General features: G+C 37.4%; 1 protein-coding gene across 4 annotated transcripts in view; it reads left to right on the forward strand.

Annotated features, from left to right (window-relative positions):
* LOC150086308 (filamin-A-like) overlaps positions 1 to 13,264 on the forward strand; it is a 470,984-nt gene that overhangs the window by 72,061 nt on the left and 385,659 nt on the right. For all 4 annotated transcript variants that reach the window (XM_090374465.1, XM_090374466.1, XM_090374467.1 and 1 more), the window contains exon 2: positions 7,301 to 7,732. In XM_090374465.1, the coding sequence (XP_090230591.1) occupies positions 7,381 to 7,732 (352 nt within the window). In that variant the 5' untranslated portion in view covers positions 7,301 to 7,380. The remainder of the gene's footprint in view (positions 1 to 7,300; positions 7,733 to 13,264) is intronic.

Consider the following 13,264-nt stretch of genomic DNA (forward strand, 5'->3'; position numbering starts at 1 on the left):
TACATCTGTCTGTCCTCAATTTGAATTTATGCCCTCTCAAATGATTATTCTGGGCAAGAGGAAGAATTCCATCAGCATTGAGCATGCTCAAACCATTCAAGGCTTTATACACCTCAGTCAGATCACCTCGAAGGTGCCTAGTCTCCAACACTGTAATTTGCAAAAGTTAAGCCTTTCTTCGTAAGAACAACCCTTTTGTTCCATTCACCAATCTTGTTGCCCTTCTCTGTACTCATTCCAACAGCTCTACATCCTTCTTAAAGGCCGACCGGGCTAGCCGAGTGGGTAAAGTACCTGCCCGGCAACCCAAAGGTCGCGGGTTCGATTCCCGCCTCGGGCTTGGATCAAAGTACTGCAAAAACCTTGGGAGGTGCAATATGGCCACAGAAGCCGATGCGCCAACAACTACCAAAAAAAAAAAAAAAAAAAAAAAAATCCTTAAAATGAGGCCTCCAGACCTGTGTACAGTACTCAAGGTGTGGCCTGATCATTGCCTTATATAAGGGGATAATCACCTTATCCCTGCTAGAAAAATTACTGTATATCATTGGCAAGACACTGAGCTACTCTTGCAGACCGTCTTCACTGCTCAGAATATTTCATATCTGCCTGCACAATTACCCCCAGGTCCTTTTCGTTCTCTACCACTGTCAGTGTAGTAACACAGTTGATACGTCACTCTGCGGTTGCTGCTTCCCATATGTAGTACTTTACATTTGTCAATGTTAAACTTCATTTGCCACCTCTCAGCCCATCTGCTCAACTTTCAGCAGCTTACTGTCATTAGTGTCCTTAACAACTCTGCCAACCTTCGTATCGTCTGCAAACTTGGACATTAAGCTTGATATACCATTATCAATATAATTTATAAATACAGAAAACAACAATGGACCCAATACTGAACCCTGAGGGACTCCACTAATAACATTTAATCCACGATGAGCAGTGTCCATTGATTACCACTCTGTCTTCTCCCACTCCCATCCCTTTGTCCATAGCAGCAATTTTCCTCCAGTGCCACACTGCTCCAATTTATGCAGCAGTCTTCCATGTGCAACAGTATCAAAAGCCTTTCTAAGATCCAAATATATGATATCAAAGTTATTCCCTGCATCCAGTTCCTTTGTGACCACATCATAGTATCCAATCAATCAAATTGGTCAGGCAAGACTTTCCCTTAACAAAACTATGCTGTCCGAGCTATAACTAAAGTCTTGTCTAGATGATCCTGCAGTGCTTCTTTAACCAGTGCCTCCATTAATTTTCCTGGAACAGAAGTTACACTAACAGGTCTATAATTACTTGTTGCCCTTTGATCCTCCTTTGTGAATTGGGGTCACATTTGCTCATCTACAGTCCATGGGTACCTCCCACGTCCAAATAAGCTCTCATAATTATGGCGAAGGGTTTGCTTACTTCCTTTGCTGCCTCCTTTAATATAACTGGATAGATCCCGTCCACCCCGGGTGCCTTTTTTATGTTTATCTTCAATAATTTCTCCTCCACTTTCCTCCAAGTTATTACAAAATCATCCAGCTCACTGCCAGAGTTTAACTCACCTGTGGCATTCCCCTCCCTGAATAACATCCTCATGGGTGAATGTAAATGTGAAATACTCATTTAGTTTGTTAGCCACCTGAGCAGGATCATCAACAGTTGAACCATCAATATCCAGTGGACCAATCTGATTCATCCCTTTCCTTCTAGAGTTAGCATAGGTAAAGAACTCTGTTTTTCTTTGCATCCTTTGCCAAGGATTTCTCATAATCTGCCTTTGCCTGCCTAATCTCCTTTGTGACTTAGTTACCGACCAGCTTATATCTATCATAGGTTTCCATGTCACCCATTAATTTATATGTATCCCATGCATTTTCTTCTCTGCCACAGGTCTCATTAGTTCATCTGACATCCATTTAAGCCTAAACTTTGAACAATATTTCTTAGTTGGTATGTAAAGCCTAATAGCTTCCAAGATAAATTCTTTGAATGCTTCTCATTTTGAATTTGCTGTTGATAACATCATCAGTTGGTCCCACCGTATAGAATTTAAATACCGTCTCAGACCGCTATAGTCACCTTTATGAAAGCAAAAACCCTTCCCTTTACCCCTGATGGTAGTTACCTTTTTGAGTGAATCCCACTTCAGCAGCACACTGTGATTACTGCCATCTAGTGGTTCCTTTATCTTCAGATTCTTAATGCATGAAGAATCACTACTGATAATCATATCAAGAGTATTACTCCCTGTAGTTGCCTCCCAAACATGCTGATGTAGAAAACAACAATCCAATAAATCCACAAAAGCCTTGCTAGTGTGTGAGTGACCAACCCACAGATTCCAGTCAATATCTGGGAAATTAAAATTTCCCCATTATAAGACTCTGTGATTTACTGGCCCACTCTATTTCCCTGTACAATTCCTTATTATACTCATCAGAGTCATTAGGCCTATAACACACTCATTCTCTCAATTTTGATCTCCCAATGCTTATGTCACACCAAACTGACTCGACACTGCACTGTCCGCGATGTCGACTGGCTTCACTTCCTTGGATTTTATGTGTTTCTTAACATAGTATAACCCCTCCTCCCTTCCTATATTGTCTATCCTTCCTGTACACATTGTACTCCCCAAATTCCAGTTCTGTATTCCTTATATCTGTGTGACACCACGTCTCTGATATCCCAACAATATCTGCCTTTGATGTTCTGAGTAATACCTGAAATTTATTTACCAAACTCGTAGCATTGGTGTACATACAAGTATACATGCACCTGTTCCTGTTCTCCTTTGTGACTTAGTTACCGACCAGCTTATATCTATCATAGGTATGATAGATATAAGCTGGTCGGTATCTATCATAGCTATATCTATATCTATCATAGGTATGATAGATATAAGCTGGTAATGAAAACCCTAACACAACCCATGTGTTTACTTGTACCGCAATGACCCCCCAGCACGCTCTGAAATACCCTGCATCTTGTTTTCCAGGCTGCTGCTCATTCCAATAGAAGTAGTGCAAAAATCACTTTCATCTCTGCCAGTGGCTACTGTTAATCTATTAGTCCTTGTATCTCCCCAAGCTAGCAGTTTTCGGTCTCACCTAACATTTGCTCGATAGCATCAGCAAATATTCTTGCACCTCTTCTATTCAAGTGTATCCTATCCCTGTAAAAACTATCTCTCCTGTTAACAAGCGCAGACCACGCTGGGAAAAATTCTACCTCATGAGTCTTGCACAGTCTCTTCAGGGTCGAATTGATTGACAAGGCTGTCAACATATACTCCCTTCTATCGTGTCTGGGCAGAATTGCAGACACTCTTAAATTCAATCCTAACTCCCGACTTCTTCCCAACGTTGCCCTGTACTTCTTAAGTAAGTCCTCAGATGTCCTACTCTTAATATCATTAGTGCCAACGTGTACAATATCACTTTTGTGTCCTTAAAAGATAATATCTGCTGAACAATGTAATCTACTTTTTCCCCTGTAAGACATACCCTGGTTCTATTTCAGAGTATGTCTACCAGGGACAAAAGTAAAATGAAATCAATACCTTATACCGTATATATATGAACTCAATGCCTTATCTACTATTGCTTCATTGTTAATTACCCCTCATATTTATAAATTTAAGATACTTTATTCACTCCGTGTTCAAATTGTAATACACTGCTCAACAGAAATAACAGAACAAAATGTGCTTTTTTATGAATTAACGGTGCGGCTGAGACACTATTCACAATAAAATAGGAGTCTTGTTTAAGCCTACAAAGAGATTCTAGACGTTATTGCATCTGGAGATAACGAGGAATGTGGTGCCATCCTTCCAACATCAGAGAAAGGGACACTTAAGGTGGAGATGGTGTTCTCGTGTGGGGCGGAATAATGATCAACGGCCGTACCATATCCCTTCATGCTTTTGATAGGGGTACTATAACTGCGCATAGGTACCGAGAACAGAGCCTCGAACTCTGTGTACGACTTCTTAGGGGTGCAGTTGACTAAGATTTCATTTTCATAGAACCCAAGTGGTGGAGGAATACCTTGAAACTGAAGATATCTTGCGGTTACCGTAGCTGGCCCGATCACCAGACTTAAATCCGATCAAACATGTGTGGGACGTCCTTGGGCGTCACATTGTACGCTGACAACCAGCTCCTCGGTCACTTGGTGAGCAAGGTGTGCGCTGGTGGAAGAATGGGATTTGTTGCCACAGAATCTTATAGACCCCTTGAACATAACGAGCATGGTTCACCGTTGTCAGGCCTGTTTCCCCGTTGGGACTTCCTTTTTTTTTTTTTTTTGTTAGTTGTTGGCGCATCAGCTTCTATGGCCATAATGCACCTCCCAAGGTTTTTGAATTTTACTGTGATCCAAGCCCGAGGCGGGATTCAAACTCGCGACCTTTGGGTTGCCAGGCAAGTACGTTACTCATCTGGCTAGACCGGTCGGCATATCGACTTCTATAATGTGACCTTTTTTGGTAATTCGTATACAACCCCTATAAATACACCACCTGCCCAAAGTTTCTTGCTATTTTCTCATTTCATTGTTATTCTATGGTACATCACCATACCAAATTTTGTCCCGATTCAACGCAAGCTGCTCGGGCGCCTCCGTAGCCAGGAGCAGCAGTGCATAGCACCCACTTCTTGATTAGACCGGGGTTTCTAGCCCGTGACCACCAAATACGGAGGATGCGGAAAGGTCAGGGAATGACCACCGCATATCCCCGGAGCAATATGGCCTTAGTTGCTAATGCTCCTAGAAAACCGAATAACAACAACAGCAAGCTGCACGAGTTATACCACGTTTTCTGTTAATTTTTTTATCGAGCAGTGTATATTAACACATTTAGCACCAAAAATCAAGACACTTATATTTTGTCAAAAGCTTATCAAATATATTCAAACATTACAAACCACTCATTTTTTTGAAGTTTATAAGCCATGATTAATTTCGAATATGCTGGAACTTAGTATTGGAACATGATGCATGGAAGCAGAGCTTATACAGCACCTCCCCTCCTCTAAGCAAAACTTCTTTTGTCCGTTCCTTCTAATAATTTGGCAAGACCCCTTTTTAAATTTATTCAAACTAATGCACTTCCACAACACTAGGCGGAAATTTGACTCCTTGAGTGCGTCATCTGAGAAAGAGCAAAGATATCATTAGCATTTAATTTATTTTCCCTTTTTATTTTCCCTTTAGAGCAACTTGTTGCTCTAAAACTAGAGCAACTTGTTGCTCTTCTCTGCACCTTTTCATAGATTCTTTCTATAATGAGTTTTTCAAAGTTATTATTCTTAGTATTAATAGCGGCAAATGATGGAAAAAAAAGTAAGCTTATGAAGAATCAGGGAAAAAAAAAAAAAAAAGTTGAGTATAGAGTCTACCTAACTTACCCCTTAAGTGTATTAGAACTGGCTTGATGTCCAATAAATTTCATAATTTAAGCTCAAATGGTGTTAATTTCGTTATAACTATAGGCCTCCGTAGCCGAGTGGTCACGAGAAAGAGTGCAGTAGCACACGCTCTTTGAGTAGACCGGGATTCAAGCCCCTGATTGCTGAATACGGTCGGTCTGCCAACCCGCACTGGACCAGCGTGGCAGATTATGGTCCGTTTCCCTCAGCATGAATTGTTGAGGAGGCTTCCATCCTGCAGTGGGTTGATAATGGCTGCACTTCACTTTACTTCTTAGTGATTAAAAAATATACTTGGTTGTGAAAGCGCAAAAATTAAAACTTATTAAAACTTACTTGAACAACAAGCGGAATCCAACATGTTGGTGCCACCATGCAAGAGTCTCTTGGATTCTGCGGTAAGATCACTAAAGAGTAATCTTTGTTGAGTCTTGACAAAGACTACTCTTCAGTGGCCTTTGTTGAGTCCTAATAGATTCACAAAATACTGTACTCGTACTTTATTGTGTAACGATAACGCATTCTGTTATTATTGGCAATTTTTTTTATTTTCATTTATTTCTCTAAATGATAATCAAGTAAAGTAAATTAATTTACTTGACACAAGAGGCGTTGTCTATGGAGGCGTGCAAACATTGCCTGTGGGAAAAAAAAAAAAAAAAAAAATATATATATATATATATATATATATATATTCCAGACGATACTTTACATCTGAAAAATCGAAATTTTATTTTATTTTTGAACCTAAAAACACAAGCCTTATTTGAGAAATAAGTTATATTTTCTGACGGTTCACTCTATTTTGTAAGATAGCTTTATTTTTACTCCAAATTTTATTATTACTAATTTGAATTAATTTAAACATTTTAATAAACGTTTTGGTCTCTTAAGCATCTAGTTTTGTACTTAACTTCTCTACCATCCCGTATTCTCAATAAACTCAGTTTTTTTAAAAACTTCGCCCCTTCACTGACACTCATATTATATCATCAGATTTAAAACGAGATACTGTATTAAATATTTAGCTTGTACAAAAATAGTTAAACTTTCTATTAAGTAACATTTTTCAAACTTCCCTACCATTTCATCGGTCTTGGAATTCCTGTAGTATTTTTTTAAAACATGGTAGTGATCAAATAGATATTTATTGTATACCCAGTATAAAATGAAATATAAGTACAATTTTTATACTGGGTATACAATAAATATCTATTTGTTAAACTATGGACCCCAGTACTCCAGGCCCATTTGTCACTATGGTAGTGATCGTTTACAACTTTCATACTATTTAAAAAAAAAAAAAAAAAATGCGCAAGTTCACATGTGGCCGCATGCACCGTCTCTGTATAGTCAGAATTAAACTTTCACCCATATATCAACTTTTATTCAAATGAGCTTCAGCAACTGCGATATTTCAAACTAATAATGTTAATGTTTACTGATTTAGTGAACACAAATGATGTTAATGTTTAGTGACATTGCTACAAACAACATTGTCATCAGGGGCGAACTAGCCCGTTCGTGATTATGACGTGGGGGGGGGGGAAGAACTTGTAGTTTCGCTTCTTGATTGTCATGTCTCTTTTAAGAAAAGTTGTTGCTTATTCATGTGTAACTTAAATGCTAAATAAAATGGCCCTTTTTTTGATAAAATAATTTAAACAGAATACTAGCTAACACCCCTTCCTGCTTTGAATAAGAAAAGACAGACTGGGTGTACCTTGCTAATATAACTGAGTTCACAGAAAGGATGTTTACTAACTCATGTTATTTAAAGTTTAAATTTTATTCGCCTACTTTTTTTCTTATATCTCTGATCTCATTTGCATGAAGTAATGTTCATATATATATTTTACACTTTGCAGTGCGTGTCGACAAAAGGACATCGAAGGAGAGAGAACAGGTTCTACGGTTAGTGAGGTCACTGTGACAAAAGAGCATCATCATGCAAGCGGCCGAAGACAAGCCTACCCAGGGTAGGCTCGCAAACGGTGAAGAAGGGCGCGAGGACGAAATGGAGCGTGAACTGGCGGAAGATGCGGTGTGGAAGCGAATTCAACAGAATACGTTTACCCGATGGGCCAATGAACATCTCAAAACTGTCCAAAAAACCATTGCCAACTTGGAGACAGATCTGTCCGATGGTTTACGTTTAGTCGCTTTAATCGAAGTTCTTTCTGGGAAGCGTATGCCGAGGCACAACAAACGTCCCACGTTTCGCTCGCAGAAGCTGGAAAACGTCTCCGTTGCATTAAAATTTTTGGAAGAAGACGAAGGGATAAAAATTGTGAACATAGGTAAGTTTTTACTGACGATGACAGCGTAATTATTTCGTGCTAGTAGTTATTGTTACTTGTATATTTGTTACGCTGCTAGGAGGATTAGCTGATTGTGCAACAGGTGTGGTCAGCACCGCTAGGTCAAGGTTGTGGTTTGGTATTCGCCACGTGGGACGACTTAACGGTATTGCAATTCGGATATTTGTATATATTTCAATTGCTAATTTCTGTCGTGCGTTCTTTTGAATAGTAAGATGATGATTGGAATATGAACTTACTGGTTATTTTATACCAGTGGCTGTAAAAAGTTCTGATATAAAATAGGAGAAAGTGACCTTTAGTGCCAACACCTGTAAAAGTTATCGTATCCGAAATGTTTTTTGTTATTTCGTACTAAAACATGTATGGTGAGACACGCCCTACGATCGTAAAATCAATACATTTTGTCTTCTGTGTGGTTTATTTATACGCTGAATGGCGTTGTGAATATAAATTGAAGGCTACGTGTGACCTTTGCTTCATTTTCTGGGTAAAGTGCGCAGGTTTTCGTTTTCACTTTTTTTAAGCTTGGCGGCCAGCGCAAGTTCATTATTATTGGCAAAATTATTTACCGGGAATTTTGACAGGTACAACTTACGAGTATCATATAATAATGGGGGCACTTCCTCGTTTTTTTAATTTCGGAGAATGCGAGTGTAGCTGCTTTTGTGCCATTGCTACATTTCACATTCAAATTTTGTATGCGTTTGTTAAAAGTCTGAAGAATCAAAACAGTTTTCTTAAAAGTGTAATTATTTCAACTATATTCATATTAGTCATAATCGCATAAGTCCGAAGAAAACAAATGTAATAGATAATTTTCTCTATAGTGTATATTTTTAAATTTTTGCTATTTCAAGGGAAAGTCGTAAATTGAAAGATGTGTAAGGAAAAACGAGCGAAAATGATTATATTCTCTGTTATGAATTGCGTTTAGAAGCTTCATTTTAGTGATCATTATTGCTAATAAATAATTTGTGCAATTACCAATCTAGTGCACTTGATAAAATATATCAAACTTTGTTTTTAGGAACCTTATTATAGTACTTTTACAGAGTAATAAGTGCTGCCACGCTACCTTGTTTTTTGGCCATAATGGTTTCAGCATACCCAGGTCTCTAAAGTAATCTCTCCACAGAAGCAAGTTTCTTAAAATTTTTCACCCAAGTTAGAAACTTTTTTTGATATAGCTGCAAAATAGCAACCCCAAAACATCAGATTAGTTGTATGCACTTTTCTGTGCCGGCCCTGTCTTTTTAAATACAGAGTATAATAACCAATGGTTTGGTTCAGAATCAGCCATGTACAGTGGCTGCCTTTAACTTGCCTCGCATACTCAGATTATTTTGTGTAGGGTCACACGAAATTCCTTGTTTATGGAGGAATTCTTTAGGGCTGTAGTTAGTGGATCTCAGGTGGAGGGGGCAGGGTTTCCATTGAGTTATTTAATTATTTTCCTCCATGTATAAAATGCAAATCAGCCAGTGGATGTACATGTATAGCCAAAAGCCACTTATCCTGTATTAGGACGAATCATTCAATGTGGGGGGGGGGTTGAAGTGGAAGATGACTATGAAAGGAAGTGAAGTTGCCTTCCCATCTGCAGCTACTGTTGTGTGTGGGGGGAGTTGTAAGATTTTTGAAATTTAGGTAGTTACGTTATTAAAAATTATTGGGGAATTGTTGCACAATATATGTGGTGGTTTGATGATATAATGCAGTTCATTATCTAAAAAAAAAAAATAAATAAATAAAACACTGCCGCCTCCAGTAACTTCATTTAAGATTGAATGAGTGTATCTTTGATAAGGTTTGCCATAACACTTTAAAATTACAATATAATAATCCTGTATATAAAAATTAAATATTACAGAGTTTAATTAAAATTATGTTAATATATTCATATAGCATCTGGAATAGTAATTTAAGCAAGAAAAATTGTATAAAAAAATTGGCTTAGTGAGACTGGAGGGGCTCAGGAAGTAAACACATGCGAGTTATGCAATGGGTTTTACAAGCCAAGGAATTGCACATGTGTTACATATAACATGTAGTAAACCTCATTTTGAGGTTTATCATACTTGGAATCAGTCACTTATGCTTGGAGTTGTAGCTTTGTAAGATTGTAATGTAAAGATCAGTTCAATTATTACCATCATGTGACTGGTTCAGTTTGATAATAATGTCATTAGTGTTTTGGAAGGCTATTTTATGGTACAGCAAATTTTCTTTCACAATTTGTTATCCCTTCATAGAGAAGTTTGATACCCAGGTCACTCAGCATAGTGTTCATATGGGGGCGCCTCCGTAGCCAGGTGGGAAGGAGCAGCAGTGCGCAGCACGTGCTTCGATTAGACCGGGGTTCGAGCCCGTCACTACCAAATACGGAGGATGCGGAAAGGTCAAGGAATGACCACCGCATATTCCTGGAGCAATATGGCCTTAGTTGCTAATGCTCCTAAAAACCAAACAAACCAGTATAGTGTTCATAATGGCTATTGTATAACAAGTTACTGATATTATAGTGTTTTTTTTTTTTTTTTTTAATGGGTAGGAGTAATTGACCCCAAATGACAGTACCGTAGAGGACAATTGACATGACAAAGTATTATGCATGGTTTCTGATACATTGAACATTGGAGGGTTGATAGCTTTTGCCTAACTAGTCATAACCCTTGTTTACTTTAGATTTAATGAGTTGTGTGTTTTGAGAGAGATTTGAGATTATTTGGTGTAGAAGTGTTAATTCTTAATATTAGTGTGTTGTTGTTAACTAAAAAAAAAAAAAAAAAAAAAAGTAGATTTTATTGATAAATATGTGGTAGATTTCTTTGCAATCAGCATTAAAACTGAACCTCGATGGTTTTTACTGATTTTATTCACATAATTGATTCAAGACATTTTCTTGAAAGATATGATGATTTTTGTTTTTTCTGCTTCATTTTTCTTGAAAGTTGGTGTTTGTGGAGAGAACTCTAGTTTACAAGACAGTGCAAAATAATTGTGGTTGGCAATTGAATTTGAAGGGTTTATTTCTTATTTATAAAAAAAAAAAAAAAAAAAAAATATAATATCAGGAATCATTAAAGAAATACCAGCATTTGGTATGATTATGAACTTTGGTTTGGATTTTCAAAACAAAAACTTTTTAGTATATGTAAAAATCTGTCTGATCTAGAAACAAGATTAGGTACTGTTATAGTCAAGATGAGAGTACATTTTGAGTACACCTAAAATCTTGAAATCAATTCCTTACCATAGCATGGTCTTAGCAATGCTATGGTAAGGAATTGGGTATACATTGGTGTGTGTGTGTGTGTCATATCTAAAAACTTCATTCTACATGCCCTCTCACATGTGAATTGTTACCTCATCCACACTTCCATTAAAAATTTCTAAGCTCCACTTAAATTTTTCTTAAAAAATCTCAACTATTGTTTCCTCAAAAAATTTCTCATTTTTTTAAAGCAAATTATTTTCTCTGGTTTATTCTGCTTTAAAGGTAATATTTATGCATGTGACTATTCTGATATTCCTTGTCAGAGACTTATTCCTTATGTGTAAGTTTTTCTTTTTGTTCTTCTTTGGCTCAAAATCCTTATCTCATTCTCCCAAATTGGAATGGTTTAACTGTTGATGATCCTGCTCACATGGCTGACAAACTGAACAGGTATTTTGCATCTACACTTACACTTGAGGGATTTTTTAGGGATGGGGATGCTGGAAGTGTGTCAAATTCTAACATGGAACTGAATGATTTTGTTGAGAAAACCTTTAGTCATGATTATGAGAGCAGCCTTGGATTCAGGGGGAGATCCCTGTGGACTGGAGATGTACAAATGTATCCAAAATTTGCAATGGAGATCAAAAGGTGACATGAGTAATTGCAGATCTATTAGCTTGACTTCTGTTCCAAGGAAATAATGGAGTTGGTGGTTAAAGAAGTAATGCAAGACCATCTAGATAGGAATGTAATTATACTGTAGTCACAACATCAATTTGTTAAGGGGCAATCTTTTCAGACCACTCTGATTGGATGCTGTGACACAGTAACAAAGGAACTGGATGCAAAAAATAATTTTGACATATACTTAAAATTCAGAAAATTTTGATATGGTTGCACATAATGAAAGATTGCTATAGAAATTGAAGTAGTGTGGCATTATGGACAAGTTACTACTATGAATAAAGGGATGGTCGAATGGGAGAAGGCAGACTGATTATTAAGGGGAACTGCTCTCCTTGGATTAATGTTATTAGCAGGGTCCTCCAGAGTCCAAAGATGATAAAAGGTTGGCAAGGTGGTTAATCACAATAATCTTGTTGTAGTATGCTATTGCAACAAGATCTAGGAAAATTAAGCAGATGGGTTAAGAAGTGTCAACTGAAGTTTAATATTGACAAATTCAAAGTATTGCATATGGGTAGCAGTAATTCAAGATTAACATACCAACTGTGTGGCACCACACTCAGGGTAGTGGACAATTAAAAAAGACCTGGGTGTAGTTGTGCAGTCAGATATGAAGTTCTCTGAGTAGTGCAGATAGGCTGCCAGTACTGCCCATGGGGTTTTATGAATGATACACAGGAATTTTGCCAGCAGGGATAAGTATTCCATTGTAAAGGCAATGGTCAGGCCATATCTGGAGTGCTACATGTAGGTCTGGAAGCCTCATTTTAGGAATGAAGTGGATCTGTCGAATCAGATGCAGAGAAGAGCAATGAGATTAGTGAGAGGAACAAATGTACTCTCACCACAAAAGGCTTCAGTTCTGTAAACTACAGTGCCCAGAGACTAGGCACCCATGAGGAAATCTGATTGAGGTGCTTTAGGCTTTGAATGGATTGAGAAAGCTCAATGAATGAATTTGAATGGACTTGAGAAAGTAGAGGAAGGATATTCATCTGGTTCTTCCTTGAATTTATTCAAAGTGGTAAAGAAATGAACGGGTGAATATGGGAAGTGTTGGCTCTTTTTTGGTGGATGTTGTATAAGTGTGTTTTCTTGTATTATTTGCCACTACTAATACTAAATTCACTTGTTTCTGTTGCTCTCCCAACTTAACAAGTCACCTGAAAATTTTTTTTACTTTCTTTGAAATTCCTTCTTCAGTCAAACTTTCCTTTTGTAACAGTGAATTGCTTTTCCTTAGAGATGGTTGTAACTAACTTCTCAATTAATGTTAGAATTTCTCAAGCTTCTCTTTTTTTTTTTTTTCTTCTATATATTAATGACTATCTCTTGTTTATTAGAAATCCTATCTGTAGTTTTGTTTATGATGGCATACGGTGTTCCACTTTCTAGTTTGAGAAACTCTGCTCCTCACAAATAGCTATAACTTTTCCAGTATCAAAAAATTCAGTCCTGAATTTTTTTTTTTTTTTCCTCAACCCAAAAAAAAAAAAAAAAAAAAATCACGAGCAACATTGATTTCAGAGAGAACACTTTTTTTTCATTGGGGATGATGACTTCCAACATTGCTTGGCATGAGAATGCTACAATTATTGCTT

Source organism: Mastigoproctus giganteus, chromosome 5, assembly GCF_048544385.1.
Source record: "Mastigoproctus giganteus isolate SK-2022 chromosome 5, ASM4854438v1, whole genome shotgun sequence".
Lineage (NCBI taxonomy): Eukaryota > Metazoa > Arthropoda > Arachnida > Uropygi > Thelyphonidae > Mastigoproctus > Mastigoproctus giganteus.